Here is a 27,865-nt window from a genome sequence, read left to right as displayed (position 1 = left end):
TGGGTTTTAGGAAACAGGGTGGAGATGAGGTTGAGAAAACACCTCACAACCACCAACCAGTGTGAAAGGCTGAAAACACATCAATCATGCAAACTCGGCCCAAAGTATTGTTTCACACACATATGCTATTTTGACACTTAATAGACCAAATCATTAATTGATTAAAATAATTGGCAGATGAATTGATAATGAAAATGACTGTTGGTTGCAGCTCTACTCAAAAGAAAACAATACTGTGAAGTATTCCTTTAATCTTTATCTGTGTCTGTCCTTTGATGTAAAACACATCACATCACTGTCATTGTCATTCCTGATCGTTTCAGGCACTCTATAAATAAGATGGACTGCTGTGTGGGTGTTTACATGATTCCTGCAACATTCAGCTAATCAGACGAACGCTGAAGACAGATGTGTGGGTTGGTGGACAGACGCGTATCCTGCAGAATGCTAATGACACATTCCTGAGGAGCCCATCAATTCTGACAAAGCCATCATCACAGACTCTTCCTGACAATCTCATGATTAAAACCATATAGGTGATAATGTCGGCTGAGTGGACATGATGAAGAGAGGGCCGACACCAGATAGCATTCTTCTGGATGGTTACTGGATAAAAATATATTCTACTATATGTTATATTCCTGCTATGAGGTCACTGAGGACAAATGTTTAAATTTAATCCAAAGTGCTCAGAGAAACAGTGTTTTTGCAGTAAAGCAGCCACACTAGAATACTTTTGCTAGCTCATTAGGTCAGGTATTTGGTCATAAGCCAAAGCATTGGACAAATAGCAATTTTGACCAGATGGTGGCGCTGGATGAAAAGTCAGGGGCTCACTCAGGGGAACATTAATGTCTAAAAAGTCTGAATTTATCCATTATTTTTCATGTTACCTACATTAGAAAATGAGTTCCACGCTGGGAGGTTTTACAGATTTTAAATGTAGGGAAATGAGAGCACTGTTGATGTTTTGGAATCTGTATTGGTGGAGAAAGTTTGGATCATTCTAGTCTACCAAATTTCATGGCATCAGTTTGATTTAAAACAGCTTGCCTTGATGTTTTGTTCTGTTTCATGCTGAATGTTACTGAAATAATCTACCAACACAGCACTACAAGCTTTTTGAAATATCAGCTCATCTAGGCTGGCTGTTGTGCAGTGAAATTTGGAACATTTGCTTGAAGAGTGGTCATGTTTTCTTCTTCAAACATTTCCTGCACAATAAATATTCTATTCCACCTCAGAAATATTGTGATCATCAGTATTTGTCCTGTCAGCTGAATGTTTGAAGGTACATTTTTGGAGAGCTAATGCTAACAATGATCATGTTAGCTGTTTATCAAAGGTCTTACATCACTGAGGTATTAAGTTGGGCATATGGTAAACTTTTAGAGGATCCCCCAACCTCCATGAAAGGTTGCAAGTTCCATTGCTTTATGTTAAATATGAATCCAATAAATAAGAAATAAACCGGAGTGAAGCAAGTAAGAGCATCCAGCTCTGTTTTAGTTTTCATTCTTATTATTGTATGTTTTGTGCGCTGTTGTAACTAAAGCATCTCGCTGCCATGGTAATGTTTCTGGCATAGAGGAAAATTCTTCCATCAGCTCCTCAGATATGATCTTCAGATTTGAGTTTGACTCCTGCCACCCCAAGCTTGGCCGACCTTTAAAAAACACTTTAACAGTCACGGTGGTCTTATCTCAGGGGCTCTCCAGTGCAGGAATGAAGTCTGCACAAGTTCAACAGATATTAAATCAAAAACAACACTCCTCCCTTTGTCAGGCTGCCGTCCAGTCTGCTCGGTCGGTCCAAGCCTCCCTGTCGCTGTGGCATCAAGCTGCTGAGCCAGATCAAAACTCATCAATCAATCTGGGAGTCCTTCATAATAGTGAGGGACAAGCTCATGCTTGGTTAGGAAAATACAGCAATAAATGCAAACAGACTGGTGCAGGGATAAAGCTGGATAAATCTTCCAGAAAACAGTTGGTAGCTGTTCATCACACTGATCAACAGGCCTGACTCCTCCGGTCTGTTTATCAAAGGCCAGGGTTTTTCTTGCATAGAGGAATTTTTGGCGCCCCCCAAAGAGGTTTTAGCCAGCGCTAAAGGAAAATCACATTTTGGCACCATCGCCAAAATGATAAGAATTGAGAATAAAAATAGCAATTCAAATCCTCTCAGAATGTGTTTAATAGCAACTGATCAAACAACTGTTGAACAAGCAGGACAAAAACTTAAATACAGCGTCACTGACTTCCAGCAGTCAAATCTCTACAGCTGCTATGTGATACATGCAGCTGGCGCTGGATAAACGCAGCAGACCAACTAAGCTGCATTGTTTTGACTGGGCCTAAATGCTCCTCTGTGAAGCTAGCGCTAATGGGAAAGACGACTTCCTGTGATTTCTCGTAAAATAAAAGCAGTTTTATTTCTGGTCGAAATCTTAAAAATGCTGAATTACAACCACAGCGTACTTTTTGCATCATGTCCTGCCTGCTGCATCCCTCGCCTAAACATAACGGAGGATTTCCAGTAGGTGAGAACACATCTGACACAGACAACCTCCTGCTGTGGTGAAAGGGCAATTCCAGAAAATGTCCGGACTGAAAGCACCTGATGCGTGCATTTTGAAGTACGTTTTTTTTAATGACTGAACGCACACCGAAACCGTTATGAGACACATCAAACTGCCTTGACGCCCCTACTCCAACCTTGTTTCGATTTTGGAGCGTCAAATGAGGATCCAGCGACTAAAGCTGTTTTTTCTGCAGCTGAAAAAGAGTGCGAGTGAGGGAGCGAGAGAGAGAGGGACAGTGAAGTGGAGGTCGAGCGAGGAGAGGGAGCAACAGTAGAGTGAATGAGAGAAATAAAATGTTATTTTCTGATTGTTTCATGGTGGTTACGTTCTAAAGCACAAATAAATAACCATCAAACACACAACAGATGATTTACTGTGGAAACAGATGCTCTCAGTTTCATTTTCCTCCTTTGCATTTCTCATTTTCATTCATTCATTACATCCAACTAATGCAGCAGTAGATATGAAGAACAGCAGGACAAATCTGTTGGTACTGTGGTGTTGGCATTTCAAAAACGGATGTCTGCAGTGCACCATAGGAGCATCAAATGAGACGTGTCAATTATCACTTTCAGTGTGTTTGGGCCTTTATCGGTTCACCTGTGAAGTAAGTTTCCAATGAAATTCAGCTTATTTTTTCTGTATTAATATGAGTTCATGTATATAGTTGTTGATTGGGTTTCATTTACTCAAGCATAATAGACATTTTTGTTTATCAAATAGTCAGAAATTACAGGAAAATGCATAGATTTCTGTCAAAAAAGGTAACACAGACTCATTGGGCTTCATTCACTAATATGTGCATAGAAATGTTCTTACTTTGTAGTGAAAGCAGAGTGTCCCTCCCTGCACCACTACTGAACTGTCACACTGCTGCTTAAACAGCTGCATATATCACAGTAAAATCTGATGCTGTCATATTCCATTATGGAAACTCTGATAGATCGTCATCTAAAAGTGGGACCAGGACAATTTTAATATAATTTCATTACATTTATGATAATGATTTAAGGATTACAATGTCTCAGCTATTAATTTTATAATTAGTAAATAAAGTGTGTATTATTAGCAATTTCACAATTTTAAGTGATGCATATTTAGGCCCAATCTTTTTTTTTTTTTTTTTTTTTAAATAATTGTGGTTCTAATATACTGTTTACATTGAATAAGTATTGACTACATAATTTTTTCAGACTGTGGGTTGGTCTAAGGCAGTTCTAAATGTGTTCACAGAGTAAGAACAAATTCAGGCAAGAACATATTGATGAATTCCAGATTTGTGCTTTAGACATTTGTACGTATGGTTTAAGCACAGATTTGTGCGTACACACTGTTTGTGAATGAGGCCCATTGCCACAGACTGATCATGCTTAATGTTGTGCACAGTCACCCGCCAAAGGCCCATTCTGAGCCAGGAAAAACCCTGACAGACCCACCAGTCTGTGTTGGAAGACTAACAATAAAGGAACTATTCTCATGCACAAACATTAAAAATATTTTAATTTTCGTGTCCAATCCATTATTTAAAGAGGGGAAAAAAGATTATAGAAGATTATATAGTACAAATATGGTAAGTCATCAAATCTCAGCAGGAACGAGGTTTTTACTGTCACTGCTCCAACAAGGTGCACGTGTTTTTCTACATTTTGGTCATTTAACTGATGCTCTTGCTCAGTGTTCAAATGAAGTGGAAATAAGCTTTACTGATTCAAATATCAGACATCAAATATAAGAGCCACCATATGAGTGACCGAGTAAAAACCAAGCATTCAGATCAATACTATTCAATTTAGAGTACATTAGGAGCTGCACGATGCAGCAGCATTATTCATCAGTCCACGAAAAACACAGCTGCACCTCTAGAAGGATGTGAGGAGTAAAGACACCAGGAAGGAGGCTTCTGGAAAATATTCACTGTTTCTCACTGGGGTTCAGTCCATCAAGTGAGGACTTAGAAAAACTCAATATTGTAGGCTTTTGACCTGTATTGATCCAATTAAAAGAAGGATTAAGCAGGCATTCTGTTTTGAAGAACTGTTATACAGTGCAGCTGCCAGGTACAACAGCTGACAGATGCTGTTGATCTGTAGCAAATTACAATCAGGTTAAAATTGCTACTTCACCAAAACCTTGGTTCAAGACAAAGTAGCTTGCAAAGAATTGTCTGCCTTTACATTTGGTTCCCATGAATATCCAAACAGTATTGTGGATGACTATCTTCCCTTTCCTCTGGCATCTCCATCAGGCCACATTTTTTTCAGCCAGATGCAAAAAATAGACAATCTACCGGGCTGATTGGTATAGAAACTACTGAGCACATCCCTTCTCACCAGATGAACATTTTTGATTTGAATCACCCCATGAGCTTACCTCTGTCTATCACCTGAACTAATTTTCTTCGATTGCCGACAAGACAGGTAGTGATAACTTCTGTCCTCTACTAGGGCTGTCGCAATAACTGCAATATTTGCAATGCTGCGACAAGCCAACCATGGTGGATGGCAAGAAACTGCCATAACCACGCCATGTTTTTCAGGCTATGCCCTTCTTGTGTCACCGTTCAGTGCGTGTGTACTGAATGTTTGGCAGCTCCTCCGGTTCAATTCGTCTCCCGCGTGATGAGCACTAGCTACCTGGTGCCCAGCCCTCATAACAGAGCTGGGCTCGAGGTGAGCTGACTGGGGGTTGGTGCTGATGCTTGGTAGTTAAAAGCACATCTGTGTGAATATTTTGTCTGGATGATATATTTAAACTCTCCTGGGTCACCGCATCACTGAGCAGACTGCCATTTAACCTGCGAGGTAGAGTAGTTTTCCACCAATCTAAAGGCGCATCCAGCCAGACTCCATTCATAAATCCCAGGTTTATGGGGACTTGGCTGTAGGCCAACATTGTTTCCTGCCACAACAAAATTTAAAGTGTTTACCGTGTTTGTTAGGTGCTGCTGCTCCATTCAGCTGACACATTATCAGACTAACATACCTTGACTTTCATACACACACAAAAAAGGTGCTAATATTGCAGAGACTGCATACCGTGCTGTTGAACCACCCTGACTCACCGCAGGGGAAATTCCTTCACCACAACATCCCTAACCTCTACTCAAATAGTTACCTTACAACAGAGGCTTGAAACATGGTCCACATGGATTATTATCCACAAGTTTCTTCAGAGGTGGGAGAAGAGGGCCACATGGACAGGGCTTACCAGAGGTTTCCTGCTCATTATACCTTTGGGTTTACCAGGTCTGTCCAGTAGCCTCCCCACTTCCTGCTTCAAGTCATCACCAGGTGGTGATCGGTTGACAGGTTTGTGTCTCCCTTCATCTAAGTGTTCAAGACTTACAGCCAAAGATCTGATTGTATGAAGTCCATCCATCAGTTTTGCACTGCTTATCTGCTTCTTACCCTATTTCTAATAGCCCAGCAAACTTGGGAAGGGAACTCATGTTGGCCACTTGTATCCATGTTGTCATTTTTTCAGTTATTACTCAAAGCTTATAAGGGTTGGAATGAAGATCAATCCATGAGCCAAGAGCTGTGGTTTTAGGCTCAGCTCCCTCTTCTCCATGACAGTCCAGCACAGCATCCGCATTACTGCTGACCATCCATCTTACCCTCCCTCATGAACCGGACCCCGGGATACTTGAATTTAATTCACTACAAAGTCTCTTATCAATATCAGACACTAGATAAACTCCTAAAGCACATTAAACTTGACCGTGCTGCTTGGACAGTCTGCCACTACCACAGGAGTCCAATAACAAAGAATCACACTCTGGTTCAGACCAGGTAGGTGGTTTTTGCCAATTAACCACCTCCAGGTTTCTATTCCTGGTTTTCATGTTTTCCCCTCCAAAATAATCTTCTATGTTTTCTGCAGGCACATCTGGGCTCAATCAGACAAAACTCATTTGGGACATCAACAGATACATGCATAAACGCATCAAATGAAAATGATGACAATATAAGGACTATTTTACAGATGTACATCTTTAAGCTGCTTCCCTACTGGGAGTAATGGTTCATATTTACACATTTTCGCATATATTTGTTTGAGAATATCTAATTTGAGGAACATCAATAATATAACCAACTACAGAAAAAAGCATGTGTATCTCATAATCTCATAAATTAAATCTAAATAAAATTTAAGAGGAGTAAGAGTTTAAAAATTCTCATTTTCTTGGACCCTCAACAGACCTTGGAATCACATACTGTGACTAGAGAAAGCAATTCCTATTAACTCACACAACCCACTTTTCCCAGTTCTTCTGGAGATTTTAACTGGCAACCCTCCAGTCGCAAGCCTGCTTCTCCACAGTTTCAGCCAATCAGCAGCCAGCCAGTCAGACTGGGTGGTGTCTCTCCAGATGAGCCTCAGAGGCTTGTGGTTGCCACTGATCTCTGTGTCACTGACTTATTTCAGACCTTTGGGGGCTGGAGGTCGTACTGAGGGTAAAGTATATTTTTGGGGACTGGGATGGGTGTGGCAGTACATGCAGAGGACTGTGTGGACTGAATGCACCTCACCATCATGTACAAATACAGATTGCTTCGTTTCAAGTCAGACGCTACCACTCAATAAAAGTAATAGCACTGGCATCTTTGGCTTCAAATGAACTTGAAAATTCATGAAAGTCACAATCTTCTTCTGTGAGATACAGAGATAAAGTGGGGAAAAATGTTCTGGAAGCAGAAATTATAAGGGTTCATTTGATCTAAATCCTGTCAAAGAGAACATAAATTATAGTTTGGTCTAAATTAAACTCTGAAAGTAAACAAAAGGTTGTCTAAGCATAGCTCACCATCCTTCAGGACATCGTAAGAACTGTCTGTGCTGAAATCACCCAGACACAAGACACTACTGCTGTTTAGACATAAAAAGGATAAAAAGGATCGTTTGGGCTATTTTTAACTGCTAGAAAGATGGACTCACCTTCTGGCAGGACACAGAGAAGGTTTCGGCGTACATTTAGCTCTCGCAAAGCTTTGAGTCTGCCGATGTGACGAGGAAGAGCTGTGATCTCATTGCAGCTGATGTCCTGTGGAGGGAAAGGCAACAACATAACTCAGCAGCTAGCAGAGTCCCATTAAATACATCACTTCATTTATTTTCCCTCACAGCAGAAAGCTGCTCTCCTCACTGACAACTCACTGCTGAGTTACTTCAAATGTTTGCAGGTGCTGCTGCTGAGCATCATGACACATGACACCTGTCTGCTTGCTTCATATGAGCCACGTCTGCCACATTTAAAGGACAAGTGTGTAGGATTTAAAGGGATCTATTGGCAGAAATGGAATATAATAATCATAAGTATGTCTAAATTAGTGTATAATCACCTGAAAATAAGAATTGTTGTGTTTTTGCTATCTTAGAATGAGCCCTTTATATCTACATAGAGAGTGAGTCCTCTTCTACAGAGCCCGCCATGTTTCTACAGTAGCCCAGAACGGACAGACTAAACACTGGCTCTAAAGAGGGCCTTTCAAGTTTTTCGCAAGTTTTGCAGCCATCATCTCCTACATGATTGGAAGGGGAGGGGGAGATCCTACTAAATCTTACACACTGGTTCTTTAAGGCTCATTCTTCCCAGTGTTAATTTTTTTTTAAAGTAAAAATCCTATAAATACCAATAATACACAAATCCAGTTGAAAGCTACACTGAAAAAATATAACTTTTAGTATAAATATTTCCTGATTTCTTTTTTAACATCTTGGAAGCAGATTTTGATCTGATTGTTTACTGTAAACTCAGCTGAACAGAATCCTCTAGAGAGCAGCTAACAAACTGATACACTGAAACAGAAAAATCAAGAAAATCTGTACGAAATTCGTACGATGCTCCTTTTAAATGTGATGTTTTTGGGTGAAACTTGGTACATACACATTATAAACATTAAGCACAGACATGTCTAACAGCCTTACCAGCTCCATGAGGCTGTGCAGCTGTCCGATGGTCTCTGGCAGGCTAACCAGCTTGTTGTTGCTGGCGTTGAGGACTCTCAGAGGTAAACCACACAAACAGGCCGGCAGTGAGCCCAGCTGGTTACGACTGCAGGCACAGAAATCAAGGAATAAATTATGACTGTGTGACTTTATTACTATAGCAATATTCATACAGGAAATGAAGCCCAAAGTGTTTTACATTAAGAGAAACAGGTGAGGACAATTCAAAAGCCATTTGAGTTGGGACTATAGGTGCAGAATCAGCTGTCAAGCTAACCCTGACATAATAAGCTATTTCAATTCTAATAATAGTGTTTCAAAGACATAAAGAGCAAAAAATGTGTCTTTGCACACTCGTAGACAGACAGGTGCGTAGGAGATGAAGCAATATTTCAAAATAGAGCTGCAACGATTAGTCGATTAATCCATTAGTTGATTGACAGAAAATTAATCTGCAACTATTTTGACAAGCTTATAATCATTTTATTCATTTATTAAACAAAAACGTCAAACAGCTGCTGGTTGCAGATTCTTATATCAGCAGAATCATCTGTATCATACATGATAGTAAACTGAATATCTTTGGATTTGTGACTGTTGATCGCAGAAGACATTTGAAGCTCTACGAAGTTACAACAGCCATTCTCACTATTTTCTGACATTTTATAGACAAAACCATTTATCAATTGCTCAAGAAAATAATTGGCAGATTACTTGATAATGAAAATAAGCGTTAGTTGCAGCCCTAGTTCAAAACAAAAAAAATGACTCCTGCACACTGTCAACACTAATGCTAAATGTATTAAATAGCTGTTTTGGCGAAGCAACCTTCATCAGGTGTTTGACACAGCAGATGATAAAAGGCCTGCACATACTGTATACACATGCACCCACAGAACTATCAGCCAACAGCAGGGACCAAGCAATACATATATATATATACCTTATAGACAAAAAAAACATGTGGGAAGAGGTGGAGGAAAGAAAAGATAATGATGACACCCAAGAGGAGGACTTTCCCACATTCCCCGATAAAGAATAAAATCAGTTATCATTATGTAACAACCATCGTTATGAATGAGGAAAATGATTCACAATAAACTTCCAAAAAGATTAGTCACAGAGGAGAAGCTAATATTGAAACAGTAAACAGGAAAGCTCATGAATATCTTTTAAAAATAGGTTAAAAAAACACAAAACAAATAAATATATAATAGAGTGGAAAGCACAATCAATATAAACATAAACTATCATAATGATAATAAACAGGAATGTATTACACTGGGACACACATAATAAGTAGACTATCCTAGGTTATATTTTTAGGTGGACTTATACAAAGAGGCTGATAACCAGAGTGTATGACTACTATATGAATGAGAGCAGAACCATAATGAGCCATTCTTCAGAACATATGAATATTTAAACACAAAATCAGCCAACACAGCATTAATATTCCATGAGGAGAGGTGAACAGTGAATGCTTGATAGTATAAATGTGTTCTATAATGTGATTTTACGTTCACAGTGTTTACTGTTGTTTGTCTTGTATCATACAGACAACAGAAAGCCCCATGGGCAAAAAAATGAATTTCACTTCCTTTTTCCTCAACATATGTATATGTCTGTTTGTGTGTGTGTATGTGTGTGTGTGTGTGTGTGTGTGTGTGTGTGTGTGTGTGTGTGTGTGTGTTCTCGCTCCATGTGGACGAGCTGCAGGAAGCTCATCAAAGATGTCCTCTCAACGGGGCAGCAATACTGCAGCTAAAACGCAGAACACAATGTACACAGTGGGAGACATCATAGGAACAAAACCATGAACTGTTCCTTTGCTGCACTACTGCTGCATTTTCAGGTAGAGATGTCCTGATCAAGTGCGTTCTTGTGTGACCGATCCCAATTCAAGATATTTATTTTTATATTTTTTATAGCCTAATAATCTTCAAATAATCTTATATTTAACTGACTTCAGTTGCTGTACCTGGAGCAAACAAACAACGGAGTGGGATTGGATTGGGACCTATACCGATCCTTCAAAACAATGCCTGGATCATATGGAGATATATGACTACTTCTAGGCTCAGTTCTAAACAGGAAGTTGATTGAAACTGTTTTCTCTGATGTCTGTTATAAAGGCTGGGTGTGTAGCTGGTGGATTGTTTCTACTGTGCAAAGACCAATTGGCAACCACCATGGCTTGAGGCTAAAGCCAATGTTGAAGTCCCTTATCGTACAATACTACTGATGGCCACTAGATGCTCCCATTCACTCCCATTCAAAAAGCCTCAACTTCTCTCTAGAAATACTAAGTCAGTCATCGGTTTCACGAGTCATTATGGTCTCAGTTTCTAAATTCATTCTAATAAGTGTGCTGGTGGTCATTTTGGACATTTTGCTCCTTTGATAGGATTTGAAGACTTATAGTAGCTTTGATGTCTGCCATGTGGGTGTTGATTGACAGTTGGCTCACCTGCTGCTCTCCCCGGCTCTGGGATTCACACTGAGTCCAACTACTGTCACAATATTTCACTAAGTTTATTGTTACTTGATTACGATACCTGCCCTGTTAGCACAATTTAGCTAAAGTAGCTAACGTGAGCTCAAGTGTACCACACGGTGTTCCCAGTAAGCTAGCTGGACTATACATCATTTCATTCAATAAGGATTTATTGAAGAGGGAAAAAAAGCTCTCTGAGCTAATCAGCTCGCTAACTGGCAGTTACTTAGCTCGCTAGCTGAGACAACCAGTTTTGGAAAAATGTTGCCATTGTAAATGCGTTTTCAATGTAAGTGATGGAGGCCAAAGTCCACAGTGTGTCCACACAGTCATTTTGTTCCTCTCACACTTTATCACGAGCAGAATAATGTCTCACGTGAGCACAACAGTCCGTCTACACTCTCCTCCTCTCTGTGGCCTCCACACGTCTCACTCAACCTGCGTTCAGCGTCTGTGTCCACAGAAGCAGCTGAGAGGACAAACTACCTTCACCAGGCTGACTGACAGCAGACATTTACTGAACCAAAATAGTTTGCATGTGGGCTCCACGGGAAGAAATCAACAGTGTTTGTAATTATTGATTCATTAATACGGTTAAGAAGTTGAAAACACATTTACAGCTGGATATTTGTGATTTAAACAGCTGCCTGCTCAGATTACGCTTCACTAAACAAATGGACTCAGAGGTAAAAAAACGCGGGGGGGTCTCTGTGAGACTGTCAGAGACATTTAATGAAACTGAAGTATATCTGTTCTGTGAGAAAACACTTTCTATGTGAACATAGCCACAGCCTCCCTCACCATTCAGCGGGGGCGGGAGAGACTGTCATGTCCTCACACAGACAGCTGCTCTGATGACTTCCTCCTGTCCTGTGCATGAGCACCAACGCCCCCTGCTGATTGGCTGGAATAGTGTTGTGTGGCTCACTCTGAGCCAATGTGTTTCCATGCTCATTTACAGAGCCAGGGCTGTGTATGAGCACCAGATTTTTTTTTCAGCGCACATTAGCTATATAGACTAGGTTACATGTCAGTAACAGAGATATGTGAAATCACACGATGGCTTCTTTATTGATGGATCATCAATAATGATGTCTTGCTTTATATTATAGCAAACGTCCTTAAATGTTCCTCCTCAGTGGCCAGGCTCAGTTCTTTGAGGGTGCAAAAGCATGCATTGCACCCTCAGTTTAATATTTTGCACCCTCAGTTAAAATCTTGTATAATAAATGCCAAACACGGAGACGCACAGTCAGAATAGGCGTCTCTATGCTCACCTGCTATTTTGGTTCATGTCTGTGCAGCAGCGCAATGTGCAGAAGGGCTGAGTGTAGGTGACATACATGATATGTGAGATACAACAATGAGTGCTTTCAGTACTAGTTCAGGATATCTGCAGGATAAATACAAGAGGATGGACATTGTACTTTGAATTAGTCAGAACTGCTTGTGGTTTAGTTAGGCTTATTCCTGTTGACTCACTATCTCAACTGCGTATAAACACCTCTAGTCTAATGCTTACTCTAAAAGCCAGCCACTTCTGCTTAGAGGGAAGTCTGAACTTCAAACTGTACTTTGTAACTTTGTACTCTGGCAGCTACAAGTGGCAGTGGAAGGGAAGGCTGTAGAGTGTCTAAAAGCTTCATCCTCTATAAACTAAACACCAGACTCGGTTACATTTCCATTCACTTCTCTGTATCATCACTAAATGCTTGATGATAAATCCATAGTCTTACTAAATGCAGCATCAGGCAGCCAGTGAGTGAGCTGGGAAATAAATATCACCTTAATCACTTTAACTTGAAATATCACTTTAATGTCCCTTTTTTTAAAAACATCTTTCCCTCTTATGGCTGTACAGCACTTTGGGTGTTCTCAGTAAATAAATCAGACTGAGAGAAGCAAAACCGAACAGCGTCTTTAAAATAGAAACACGAGCACACATAAGACACACTAACACACACACACACACACACACACACACACACACACACACACACACACACACACACACACACACACACACACACACACACACACACATCTTCGCCACAAGACTGTGAAACCTCCTCTGACTCAACATAGGTTAGTTTATCCAACTGTCTGCCTGTATGTGTGTACACACACACACACACACACACACACACACACACACACACACACAGGCAGACAATGGAAAAAGCAAAGTTACAGCTGGAGTTGTTGCTGCTTTAAAGTTGGAAAAGCCTCAGAGATTCAGTCAGTAAGTATGTAATCCACTCTGTGAGAGATGTCCTGATCCCACTCTGAGTCCTTTAATAACGCTAGACTCTCTGATCCTGTATTTATATTTACCTAACCATGAGATAAGAACATCATTCATCCTGAAGGAAATGTTTGAGCCAAAGATGCTCAGAATACAAAGTTAAAATAAAGACATACAGAAGATCTGCACGGCTGACTCAACATGTATCTGACACAGCTGTGGACTACATTTGACACTCCTTATTTGAATCTACACACTGAAAGTCCTTCTATTATTGATATGATATGGATGAAAGTTGCATGAACAACTAGAGAGAAGATGTATGACTTTGTTGGTCTTGTTGTGAAAGGGCTAGATGAGAAGCTGCTACCTGAATGTTTACACTGCTCTTTGCTAATATGGGTGTGAGAGGAAAGATAAATGATTTGATAACAGGTTAGTATCCAGTCACTCAGCAAAATCATTTTTCACATTGAACACTATCATTTCACTCGTATATATGCGCTGTGGAACCTGGCTGTCGCTGCAACACTAACAGGCTGACGTGGACAAAACACAACAGAGTAAAGAAAGGATTAGATTTGGATCTGGTTTATTTTAGCTGATATCAATCCATTAAAATATGCCTGGATCAGTCTGGTGCCAATCTTGAGACTACTGCTACTACCACCACATCTCTACTGTCTGCAAACCGTGTGTGTGTGATACAAGTAGCCACAGTATGTTTGCTTTATATACCAATCAATCCCATAGTTGTTGAGCTATTTCACTCATCTGACTTTTGGTGACGTCCTGATAGACTATAATCTATCACTCCTTTCAAACAGCATAATAGAAGGCTAATAACAATGCAGAAAAACTAAACAAAACTGAAAAACCCGCAGACAAAACTCCTCTGTCTAAGATTTGACAGCGAGCTGTTTGACTTTAAAGATACTAAAAATAAAGCTGCTTTATTGGTGGAGAGGAAGCCAGAGCGTCCTTCCTATTCTGACAGGACAGACTGTGTGTGTGTGTGTGTGTGTGTGTGTGTGTGTGTGCGAATTCTTTAAACGTGATTCGCTCCTTTTTAGTGCTGATATCATGTAGATTTGCTGTCTACAGTGGTTATGAATATTAAACATCACACACACACACACACACAGAAAGCCAGCAGTCACATGTTTCATGCATGTAAAATTCTAATTAAATTCATTAAATGACTCATTTACTCAGTGATGTGAGACACAGTAGCATGACTAGAGAGCTATGTGTATGTGTGTGTTGGTGCATGAAGAGGATGTGCGCTGGGTGACAGTGTGTTTATTCATGCTGTCAGTGTGTTTCAGTGAGTGGATCTATAATAACTGATTCATTATCATGTGACTGCAGCTGTGAGGCTGAGCTGCGGAGAGGAGAAGGTCTGATACATTAAAGAGAGCAAACTTGATTCATTTCATTTCTTAAAGCTGTTTAGAGCTGCAGCTCTATTGATTAGATTTATAATTAGCCAATGAATCAGTTAGTCTTCAAAATTGTGAGAAACTAAACAAATGTCCATTACAGTTTCCCAGCGTGTGAGAATGTTGGAACCCAAAGAGAATCAGATTATAATGATATAAAACAGACAATCTTCACATTTTGAGAGGCTGGAACCAGAAGTATCTGAACATTAATAGATCAGCCAAAAAAAAGTGAAGTTCACTCACAATAAAAAAAACGATCAAACAGCACATATGAAAGTGCAAATCAGGAAGCAGAAGTCAATTTGTTTGGGCTGTCCACACTGTCATTAAAAACTACCAGTATCATGGCCGCTGTTAGAAAAAGAAAATCTGAGATTGCGAAAATTAAGTCATTATATTACAGGAAAAAAGTCGTAATATTTGGAGAATAAAGTCAAGTGTAAAGTGTTGTATGTTATGCTTACAGGTTGACTGATGTTTTAGCGTTTACTCCTGTAGCCCACACTTATCTGAACTTGTAAAAACTTGTGTCTGGACTGCAGTGTCAGTGTCAGAACAGTGTGGTTAAACCAGGCACCTTTGCTCTGTTTGGGATTGTCTCCATACTCCAGGACTTAACTTGTAATATCACAACTTTTTTCTTGAAATCTCTTTTTTTTTCCTGAATGTGGCCCTAATGCTCATAAAAAAACTGCTTGCATGTCAGGGGACAAAAACGCTGTTGTGAGCTGTCTTCACCTGCAGTGTGAGAGTGTAGACGGAGATGACACAGTGGAGACAGCAGGGAACACCTTGACCTTTCAACACAGCATGATACAGTACAATATGGTGATGTGTGTGAAGGTCAGCAGCAGGTGTGTGTGTGTGTGTGTGTGTGTGGAAGGTCTTTGAGTTAACTAACAGTCCACTGAACTGCCTGCTGTTTTTGTCGATACTTGGCAACTATTACAATTCACCCTGCGACATCGCTGGTGCGTCACACACATGCAGCCGTGACCTCCACGATCAGCACAACGCTGAGGAGAAACACACACACACACACACACACACACACCTGCAGCGACTCACACAGTGGCACAACAGCTCTGACAGGCAGGACAGTGGAATCACTGCGACCGCAAGCCAACACACAATATAGAGTCTGCTCACATTAAAGGACAATACCACTGTTTTATTTTTGCTTTGTCACTCTGATTCAGTGTGATGCTGCATTCAGAGTGTGGACACACACACACACACACACACCCACACACACACTTCAGAGCTGCAACAACATGAGGTGTTTGGACCATGGATGAATCCTTAAATGAAATGTGATACTGCAGTTTAAAGAGAAAATAGAAACAAACATAAAAAGAAAGTCAAAATGTCATCCTATAACTGTTTGGAAATGTTTCCTCCGCTGTAAAGCAGACTTTAGCCCGATATCATAGTGACGTATAATATTGGATGTGAGCCTGTGTGGTTGACAGATCTACTGGTTGGTCAGTGTGTGCTTCTTCAATCAACATTTAATTGTATCAGATACTGATATACTGCAATGACAAACATTACTGAACTGGGGCAGGAGGTAAAAAACAGACATGATGTAATCTATATTGTCAAAAGTGTACATGAGTGTGTGTGTGTGTGTGTACCTGAGATTTAAGGAGGTGAGTGACTGCAGGCTGATGATGCTGTCTGGGATGGTCCTGATGCAGTTGTGATACAGGTTTAGTGTCTCCAAGGCAACCAGATGGCAGACCTCTGTGGGGACATCAGTCAGCCGGTTCTTTGACAAGTCTGCAGAGACAAAACAGAGAAAAGATGTATAAAAAATTCAATAAATAGCATTACGAACAGAGATATGTCTGCTTGAACTTTATGTTTTAAGCAAAGAGTAAGTAAAAAAAGAAAAGAAAGAAAAATGCTAAATGGACTGTACTTGTATAGTGCCTTTCCAGTCTTCTAACCACTCAAAGGGCTTTTACACTATGAATCACATTCACTCACATTCATACACTGAATGGGTACAGGGGCTACCATGCAAGGTCCCAACCTGCCTATCAGAGGAAACTAATCATTCATAAACTGATGGCACAGCCATCAGGAGCAATGTGGGTTAAGTATCTTTTGCCTGCATTTACCATTACAAAATATAGTCCATCAATAAGCTTCTTCATATTGATATTTAGAGTAAATTAACTGACAAGCCACAATCAAAATAAACCATCACTTCTTACATTCTGCAGCAGAGACACAGCAGCAGAGAAACTTTTGTTTTAAGTGCAACTGTAGTCAAACTCAGGCTGCTCAGTATTTGTCAGAGGGGCAGAGGTCAGTCACTCAGGGCCAAGATTACTGACATCACATCCTGCTGTAGCCCAGCAGCAACATTATCAACTTGAGTTATCAGCAGCAGCCAAATAAGGCCAAGAAATGTCAAGCCAATTATTTCACATTGTTCTGGTGAGGCTGAGCTCAGGCTTCTGAAAACACATTTGTTTTGTTAACAGAGCGAGAACAGACCCAGAGTTCATTTCCTCTGGAGGCAACAATCATGGAAAAGTTGTCTGTGTTGTATTTTTGTATTCAGTGTTTAGATTCACTCTGTTCCGTTCAAATCCAACAAGGCCACATCAGCTCACATAGATCTGCTTCACTGTTGATTATTTGTCATCCTGCTGGTCCCGAGTCATGAGAGAGCATGAGGAACTGCACCAGTCTTCTGTTGATACACGTTACAGTGCTGACGTTATGATGACCACTAACTACCTGCAGCTTCTATTCAAATATTAACTGGTTTACATTGCTGGTTAGCAACATCACCAGCACATTTAATGGAAGAAGACACAAGAAAAACCCTTATCTGTTGAAATATTTAGCGTTGGATAAAAAGATGTGTGTCCTGTACAGAGACAGGTCCAGGACATGTTTAGCTTAGCTTAGCACAAAGACTGGAATCAGTGGGAAACACCACATTGTAACAAGTTGTCTCCCTGCTGGTAGGTGGTAGAGCTCACTTCGCATATAGAGCTCACTTCGCAGCTCTATATCAGCCTGCAGCCTCAGGGTGATATAGAGCTGCAAAGTGAGAGGATTCTGTATTCCAACTGTTTTCTTTGAATGAAATCCTCATAAAGACGCAGGCCTCTCCAATTGAATATCAAATAAACCTCAACATTTCTTTATTTTATCCAACGGGTCTAAATACTACAATACCCATAAGCCTCAGGTGCAAACAGACATAAATTGAAGCTCTGTGATTGGATGTTTCTTGCCAAAATGCATCTTGGGAGTTCACTTCTCACCTTCTGTTTTCATGTATCTTTGACTTTTCATCAAAGAATCAGATATTTTCTAACGCAGTTGGAAATCTTTTCTACTGATGATTTCACCGGGAGAGTTTCCTGCTGATGCAAGCTGTAGAAGAGCTCCAACTGTGAGTCATGTAACGTTGCCTGTGGACAAAGGAATGAGATTTTTTTTACGAGATAGCCCCTCCCACTTCACAACTCAGTTAAACGTGGATTTTCTGGTCACATAGCCGCCATCACGGGGTGCTATAGCGAAGAAAAACACACTGCCTGACCAACCGTACATCACACATTCAAACACCTCCAAACCCATCCATGTGTTTGTTATATTAATCTGCATCATCTCCTAATAGAGGCCCAGTCCATGTCTGTCGAAACTTGTTTTTCACAGCGCTATAAAAAAATAATGTTCAACCTGTTGCACTGTGAGCCCACATGTTTGTGTAAAAATGACTACAAACTGACTACTGTGAGAGAGAAGTGCACCTGTGTTCCTGTAAACAGTGAAATGTGAACACTCAATCACAGCTGCATCTCAGCATCAACAGCACAGGCAGCATTGCATCATGGGTCATACAGTCATACAGGAAGTGCTATTTAAAACAGTGTAGTTTAGAAACAAAGAGCCAGTCAGTCCTGCTTTCAACTTCTGAGCAAACAGCAGCGGTCTGACTCAACTACTGACTGCACACACACACACACACACACACACACACACTGCTGTGTGCCTGATACTATCTGTTTAGCCTCTGAAATAATACAGTGACCGTGACCTTAATGAAAAACACTCATACTGCAAAACATTAGACCCACACACACCAACGCATGCAGGAAGAGACACATTAAGGACACATCGATCTCACAGTCACACATCTGTCATGTTACATTTAAATGTGTCCACACATGATGCCATATAAGGCATAATACAGGCCTGAGGTCATTTACCCCAGCACGCACACACACGCACACACACACACACACACACACACATTGGTGTTTTTGTTTACTACTACCACTACTCCTGCTAATCAAGCAGCAGCAGTGGTAGTAGCTGACTGATGCTTATGTCCTGCTCAGTACATATTTTGGTCACAATTCTTTGTGTCCTTGTGAAAAGTGTTAGTTGTTATTAGGAAGACCATCTGTTGGGTTGTTATCAGCTCTGATATTGACCTCATTAAGCAGATCAGGTCTGAGCCAGCCATCACCAAGCCACATAAAATACTTTCATTTCTCTTATGCTCTGGTTTTTTTCTTTTCTTAAAATTCTACTCCCTCTCTGTCTTTGAATAATCTAGAATGTATGAATATGCAAATACTGTTCATTTCAAAACTACACAAAATATAAAAATATACCAAACAAAGTGAAAATGATTGAGTCCTGCTGCTCTCTGAGGTGCCTTGCTGGAGGACACATCAGCGGATTGTTTCCTGACCAGCAACCAAACCAGCTCCTCTAACCTCCAGGAATCTTCCAGAACTTATCTCTGCATGTTTGAGAGGACATGAACTGAGCTGATGTGGGAGGTTAAGGCCAAATTCCCTCCAGTTAACTTGTTTCAACTCGCAGCAGCAGCAGCAGGCAGCAGCAGAGATAAACAAGCCGAGCTGCCAGTAAAGGTTTTCAGTCTGTGTGCTGCTCCTGATCGTCAGCGGCTGATAATACAACCGTGTACTGGATGAACATTTCCTACTGCTTTTCAGGTTTAAGCGTATGTAAAACAATGGAAGCAACAGCCGTGAAAAGAGTTCGGAACTGTTGCCACAAGAATTTCCTTATAGGCAACTGAGCCCAACAAACAGTTTAAGACAGATAAACTTTGGAGACGTTTATCTTCTTTATGAGAGAAAAGGCCCGATGCTGTAAACACAAACAACACACACACACACACACCGCACCCTGTGAAGCAGGCGTGGGGCTTCCTGTGTTAAGAACAACACTGTCTCTCTGTAAGGAAACAGGTAGTGACCTCATCAGGGTCATATAGTGGGTCAGTGTGCTGTTGTTCATGTGTGGCCTTTGACCTCTAAAAGAGGAAAGATAGCAGATTGATACGATACAACAACAAAGCTTTTTCACTACCTGAGGCCTTTATTTACCTCTCCTGCACAGAGAAGCAGACCTTTATATGAAACTAATTCCCCCTCTTTTAGAAGATCAGACATTATTTTCATTTCAAACCTGCCTGAAGTTTGCATTTATATCAACCCAGTTGGATTGATAAACTCACCTTCACTACCTGCATCAGTACAACAACAGAACCCTGCTGTACTCCTCGCTCTGCTGCTCTGAGATTCCATTTATAACACAAATACTTTTCACTCACTAACTCCATTTGCTTACATCTTGTGGTTGCTGTTACCTGCAACCTGCCGCTTGCATTAAAAAAACAAAAAACACATACAGCACCAGTCAAAAGTTTGGACACACTTCCTAAAGGGAATGGGAAGGTGTGTCCGAACTTGTCATTTTCCTGATTTAGACATGAAAAATATCTGATCACAAAAATAAGTAAAAAGACAACAAATCTGACCAAACACTATAGACGTTTGATTCTCAGGACTGAGAAGGACTGAGTTCCAAGGTTACATAAGGAGTTTGGGTTCAGTTAATGGGACGTGAGGCGGCCTACAGGGAAACAGGAAGTACTATATTTGTGGCGTTTTGTTGTATGCGAGGCTATGATACTGATACTATCTTCTTAAAGTACGAGCTTTATTTAGCAGCCAGCTTTCCCCGACACGTGTTCACCACGTGACTTCACATTGAACCAAACAATACAAGTGAACACTGACATGATCATCATCATCCACATCCAACAAGCTGGCTGTGAATACAACTACCTGGTTAAACTGTTTCCATGACAACAGGAGTAACGGATGTATAAGTGACCTGTTGAAGTGCATAAGGGCAACATGTGAGAAGTGATGTGAACTGTGTGGATGACTGTGTGACCTCAGTTTGTTGTACAAAGACTTGTACTGTACAAATACTCAGACACAGTGGAGGAATGTGGAGGCTGAGCAGCTGAGACACAAGAATGTTTGCTGCCTACTGATTAACACAGAGCTCTGTCATCTGACAACACCACAGCAGAGACGAAAGGGAGGGGAGGAGTGAAGAAGAAGGGGGGGGGGGAAGGGAGGGAGGGAAGGAAGGAAAAGAGGGAGGGAGGGAGGAAGGGAGGAGAGAGGGAGGGAGGAAAGGAAGGAAGGAAGGAAAGAGGAGGGAGTTAAAAAGAGGATGGAATTAAGGTCGTTTCATAACACAACACTGATAAACTCTATATCATGTATAACAGCTACTAACCTAGCATGTCAACAGATGCATCTCAACTGTTTCTAGCTAATCCAGTGACTTAAATACCTGACAATTCAAGGTGTGAATCAGTGGACACTGGTTACCTTGGTAACATACTGTAGTAACTACAGCAGGGCTAGCTGGTTGACGGCTGTGGCTGGTGAGCTAACCCAGGCTTTCACATGCATTCATTTATTTAATATCAACATTGACCACCACATATTGATTTTCTGTTGTTTTTTACTATTAAAATGGGTTAAATCTTATTTCATAGTAGACCTGCATACAGCACATTGATTGGCTCAGCCCCCTTGCATGACTCTCTCTCTCTCTCTCTCTCACAAACTCATTGACAACTGTCTGTGAATAGCCCCTCCTCTCTGTGCACACTCTGAATTAAAACATGATCATGGGCGGGAAGAAGGACTGTTGTGTTATCAATACTTAGTCAGACGTCTGACACAGTTCTAAACTCAAGTGTTTGCTCTGTGAGTCTGCAGCAGCAGCAGAGTGGCAGCAATTCATCTGTTGATCATTTCCTTGATCAACAGATGAATTGAATCAATCGATCACTGTTTCCCTCCAAGATGACGTCCCGACTAACAGTCCACAACTCAAAGATATTCACTTTATATCACAGAAACCAGAAAATATTCACATTTGAGAAGCTGGAATCAGAAAATGTGGACATTCTTATCTCAAAGCATGACTCCAAACGATTAATCCATTATCAAAGTAGTTGGCAACTAATCAATTAATCATCTAGTCATTGCAGCTCTAATTCATAATCAATAAACATGCAGTTCATAAAATAACATGCAAACACAGACAGTTAATGGCCAAAACTGATCATGAGCATGACATGGTGAAGCTCCAAAAATACTGGATCCTACACTTCCCATAATGCAACTCAGTGTTGTTTTGTCATTAGACCCTCCCTGACTGCTAAACGCCCACATCTTTCAAACTCTGTACCTCCAGATTCTCTCAACATGATGACATCACTGTGACATCATGCTTTTACAGGCTTCTCATGACTAGTAAACTGACCTGTGTGTAAAATGTGAGGACTGGCATGTATTTATTAATTTCCCTGTGGAGCTGATGAACATAGAGAGAGCACAAACTATGAATACTAAAAGCTCTGTAGTGAGAGGAGATGCTAGCACTTATTAGCCAATATGGCTGCCTCATGGACAAACATACAACAGTGTTAGAGGAGCAGACACAAACTCATGAACACGCCTCGCTCATATTATTAGACTGGCTGGTCCTGATGGGTCAAATCTAAATATTGCAGAGTCAGGTCATCTGGTTGTGTCTGGGGTAAGAATACACTGTACAACGTGCGTGTGTGTGTGTGTGTTGGTGTGTGTGTGTGTGTGTGCAGCTGCATCCTCTAGTTGTGCAGGAAAAGGCAAGACTCCTCCCTGCAGTACAGTAATGACAGGGTTTACACCACACACACACACACACACACACACACACACACACACACACACACACACACACACACAGCAGAGCAGCACAAAACCAAAAGAGCAGCACTACTGGACATCAAACACCTTATTGCTTGGGTTCATCCTCTTAGTGAAAGTGAGGGTTCAAACTACACACATGACATGTGGAGAAAACACAGTGAGGAGAGAGAGAGGAGGTGAGGGAGATGAAGAGGAACCAGAAAAGACAGAAAATAGAGAGAATGTTAAGAGGAGGAAATGAAGAGTCAGGGATTAGCTGAGTAAGAAGAGGCAGAGTGAAGACTGCAGTGGCTCTGTGGTTACCGCCTCACACACACACACACACAGAGAGAGAGAGAGAGAGAGAGAGAGAGAGAGAGAGAGAGTCATTACTCACACGTGTAAGCTTTCAGGCAGACAGGAATGAAACACAACTTTGCTGACTGTATTCTCAGTGTTGTAATATACAAATCACCATAAATCAGATGATTAAAAGTCAGTGATCATCATTATCAGTATCAATATTAGCAGAACTGCCACGAAATATGCCAGAAATGTATTTTTCTTCCCAGAAATAAACATTCAAGAAGACACCAGAGACTGTTTAGAGATCACACTTCACTCACACAACAAAGCTGTTCTAACAGAGTCATGACTATGTTTGTGAAATACATTTCATAATTAAAGGTTTTTTTAAAAATGAAGAGATTGACAGATACAAGTGATGGAAATATGGATGTGTGCGAATTTCCTGTTGAATATAGAGTTTTCCATGAAGACTGTAGTGGGTGATTTTTCACCATTAGGGGGCAGAAAGAATCAACACTAAACTTACAGAAACATATACATATACATATTTTAGCTAATATGTCCACATCAAGCAGACACACAGTGACATTATCATCAGAGTGGGCTTCTGTTCATGATGGATGGAAGTCAAATACTGACTCTCATCTCAGCACCGGGTCGCTCAACAACTCACATTTATCAGTATAGATTAGTCAAAATCCTCTGTGGTCCCGGCTGTAGTGCAGCTTTATTTACAGTTGACTATGAAGCAGAAGCTGTTGTCTTGTGACAGCTGAAACCAGCTGCAGCCCTCCAGCACTGACGGCTCATTCTCAATGATGATGCAGCTACTTCACTTATCCTGAGATACTGCACAACCTCCAGCAGAATCACTGGCAAGTATTTTACATGGCAGCATCACACACAGTGTAGACGTGGGATACGGCTCACTGAGCTCAACTACACAGGGATGTTGTACAGGGTGTGTGTGTGTGTGTGTGTGTGTGTGTGTGTGTGTGTGTGTGTGTTTTAGGTGCTCTTGCTGTTAACTAACTAGCTTTAAAATGTCACTGAAGCATTAAAGTTACCACAACATCTAGAAATGTGCTCAAATTCAATTCCAAGGTTTACTCTGTTCAGAAATGTGTTTGAATTTATAATTAGTGATTGTTTAATTACTTCTACTAGTTGAAATGCAGCTACAGCACCAAAATCACTACTTTTAACACAGCAGCAACTAGCAACAACAACATTCATACTTCATACAACGTCTGCTAACAAACGTTACATCTGCCCCTGAAAAGTTGTTGCCCTGAAATTACCAACTGTTCATGAAAAAGAGAATCCAAAGCAATTACTTGACTGTAATTACACCTCTCCATGACTACAAAAGGCCATTCTCAGGAGGAGAGTGCTGTGTTTGCTGAGTCAGCTAACTTGTAAATGTAGGAACAGCAGGAGAAGTCAGAGAAAGAACGAAAGAAAGAAAAAGAGAGAAAGAAAGAAGTAGAGGATTGACCAAAGGATTGAAAGACTGGAAGGCAGAGTCTTTCTGCATGGATGCAGAGACACATGTCATGTGTGTGTGTGTGTGTGTGATGCTGTATGTATCAGCATCAGCGGTTGTACCAATGTGCAGGCTCGGGTGTGTCAGTGTGTGTCTGTGTGTGTCTGTGTGTGTCTGTGTGTGTGTCTGTGTGTGTCTGTGTGTGTCTGTGTGTGTCTGTGTGTGTCTGTGTGTGTGTCTGTGTGTGTTTCGTGTTTGTCTTGGAGCAAAAAAAAAAAAAAAAAAAAATGCATATTTGCTGTTCGTCCAAGTGTTTCCAGATTTAAACATAGATGCACAGTACATGTGTGTGTGTTTGTTTTAAATGTGTGTGTGTGTGTGTGTGTGTGTGTGTGTGTGTGCATGCATGTGCGTGTATGTAAGAATGGCTGGTCCTCCCACAGGAATTCTAAATGACCTATTTCTCAACCAACGTCCATCTGCCGCCACCTCACTCACACACACACACACACACACACACACTCATTTAAAACACATAAGATTTGCTTTATAAGGTCTGTTTATGAGAGGAAAACACACACACATACACCCCAAATTGTTTTTCTGTGCTACTGGAACATTCCTCGTCCACCAGCTGATTTATTTGACCCCAGAAAATGACTTCAGGTCCACGTTGTATTTCTACTACAGACAGTAATTCTACTGAGGACCACACTGACATTTCACCTGTTTATACATGCTGATTTATCCACAGTGACCCACCCCTGCCTCCTGTTTGGGGCAGGGGGAGAAATTGTCTCACTCTCGTCGTCACTCTCCTTGATCAACAAATGAATTGATAATGAAAATAATTCTAACTGGCAGCCTTAATGAACAGTTTTGCGGTGTGATGAACTCTGCAGCCTTGAGACGACATCAGCAGCTTTTTCAGGTTTGTGTTTTTAAAAGCAAATCAGAATATGTCAGTTTTATCTTCCTCTTTTCCTCCTCCCTCCCTGTCCTGTTTGTCTCTCAATCTCTGCATTTTGTTCTCCAGAGCGACCGACATGAGCTGACTGTTACATAACAGCGAGCAGCATCCACCCACATCCACTCGCTCTGCCTCACTGCCAGGGCAGTGGAGCCTCGTGTGTGCGACGACCGCAGCTGAGGGTTCTATTCCCTTTTTGGACAAAACAAAACGCAAAGAAAACAATCTGTGTGTGTTTTGTTGTCTAATATTTACTCATGACACAGTGGAGAACAATGTTCAGTCCTCCCGCTGCTGCTTCCTCACTCGTCCCACTTTCCTGCTTCCCTGGAAGGAAAAGTAGGACGAGAGGAGAACACCCAGAAAGATCAGTCTGGTTCTATATCATCCACACACACACACACACACACACACACACACACACACACACACACACACACACACACACACACACACACACACACACACACACACACACACACACACACACACACACACACCGTTAGCTAATTGAGTTGTTCCAGCAATGATATAATACTGTGTAGTTGTTTTAATGCATGGTAAGTGGAATAAGACGACCGGGGCTGATAGCAAATTAGCAAAACTGACAGCAGAAGCCTGAAAACACACTTGAATATAACACACACACACACACACACACACACACACACACACACACACACACAGTATGTAGGTTAGCAGAGCTGCAGTAGACAGTATAACAGAGTGTTTTTGGACTGAGGAGATAAATAAAAACAAAGCTTACATATACTCTACCTGACAACTAACTTGGTCCAATAAATGTCTGACATCAGTCTTTAGCCTGGTGAAGAATTACACAGCTCCCATCTGTTGCTGTTCAACAACTGGCTCAACAAAATCCACAGTACTGAACATCAAACAGCTGCACAACTTCCAGCTTCACTGGAGGAAATCAATGAGATCAGACTCTAAGTGTCGGACATGTCTAACAATTCAAACAATAACCTGTGATGTTATTGAAATATAAAACAGGTTACCCCGATCTGCACACGACAGACTTCACACACAGAGCTGATCTACATGATGGAGTGATGTGTGTTGATCGTTGTAGCTAACATCAGTCCAGCTGCTGGAAACAGATGCTCAGCTGGAACAGATGCAGAAATACTAAACAGCGATTACAGTCGCTGTGCTCCTCATGTGAACACACACAGGCAGACAAGTGCTCCGTGCCAGTCACTTTAAGTGTGGTAACCATGGAAACGCCTTCTGTACACTACTGTATCCCTGCCAGTACGACTGTATTTTCTTTATAGGCTATAGCATATATGAATATATTAAAATGATGAATCATATTAAAATATATCTTCCAGTAAATAACATTACTACTAACTTTCAAATGAGTTCAGTTAGTGAGTTTACTAGTGAGTTGAGTTGAAGTGTTTCGTTTAGCCTGGATGTCCACTGATGTGTTTTTTTGTCAGGGCTGATACTGATTATTAGTAATCAATGAGACTGATAACTGATATTAAGATCAATATACATTTGCAGTAAAAATGAAAATCTTGGTCTCATAATTTAGAACACAAACTTTATTTTCAGTTATGATTTTGGCTTCCAATGATTATGAAAACAAGATAATTGATAAAACGATAAAAACGATTATTGTGCTGCGTTCCTGTTCACAATAACTCTCTGGTTTTGTCATGTGATAGAAATCTAGTGCATCACGTGTGGGAGCAGCAGGACAGTGCAGTGAGAGACAGATAGCAGAGCTGGAAACAGACTTATTTAGACGTCTACGGGCTACTTTTAGTTTCAGTCAGACTTTGGGTGATATTATTTTAGATACAAGGATGCTTCGCTCTGTGTAATGATCTCTGCTTTCATCCAGCCACTCAGCGCTGTGCTTTCTCTGTCTGCAGTCACATGCTTACCTGTAAGAAGCTGATTAGAAAGCTGTAAAAGGTAGTACAATCTACCTGTGGAGGCCAGGTTCCTCTAATCCCATACTACTATTACAGAAAGCAGGTTTCTTGTTCACATGACAGTTAAGAAATCAGTTTCTGGAGAAAAGCGACTGTAACCTGGTTACTCAACTGCTTGTATCATCAGCAACATGCATCTTAACAATCACTACAATAATATCATCTCAATGATTTGGTCTAATTCATCTTTATCATTTTTATATATTGAATAAATGTGTAGTAGTTTTCAGTAGGTTGTGTAGGTGTACTACTATATATGTAGTAGTGCATATATAATGTTATTTATCTCTTTTCATTTTTTTAGAAAGTTTTTTTTAAAGTTTAATAAATGCATGATGTTTCCAAAGTCAATGAGC

The 27,865-nt window shown here is 40.8% G+C and overlaps 1 protein-coding gene across 1 annotated transcript in view; it reads right to left on the bottom strand.

The window, feature by feature from the left end:
* The window catches only part of lrch1 (leucine-rich repeats and calponin homology (CH) domain containing 1), a 91,341-nt gene that overhangs the window by 41,897 nt on the left and 21,579 nt on the right, over positions 1 to 27,865 (bottom strand). Inside the window, exons 2-4 of the mRNA XM_067604504.1 lie at positions 16,355 to 16,499; positions 8,510 to 8,636; positions 7,520 to 7,625 (exon numbers count right to left, since the gene is read on the bottom strand). Of these exons, the coding sequence (XP_067460605.1) occupies positions 7,520 to 7,625; positions 8,510 to 8,636; positions 16,355 to 16,499 (378 nt within the window). The remainder of the gene's footprint in view (positions 1 to 7,519; positions 7,626 to 8,509; positions 8,637 to 16,354; positions 16,500 to 27,865) is intronic.

Source organism: Thunnus thynnus, chromosome 11 (assembly GCF_963924715.1).
Source record: "Thunnus thynnus chromosome 11, fThuThy2.1, whole genome shotgun sequence".
Taxonomy (NCBI): Eukaryota; Metazoa; Chordata; class Actinopteri; order Scombriformes; family Scombridae; genus Thunnus; species Thunnus thynnus.
Note: the sequence above shows the minus strand (reverse complement) of the source record. Positions and strands in the feature narration are given on the sequence as shown.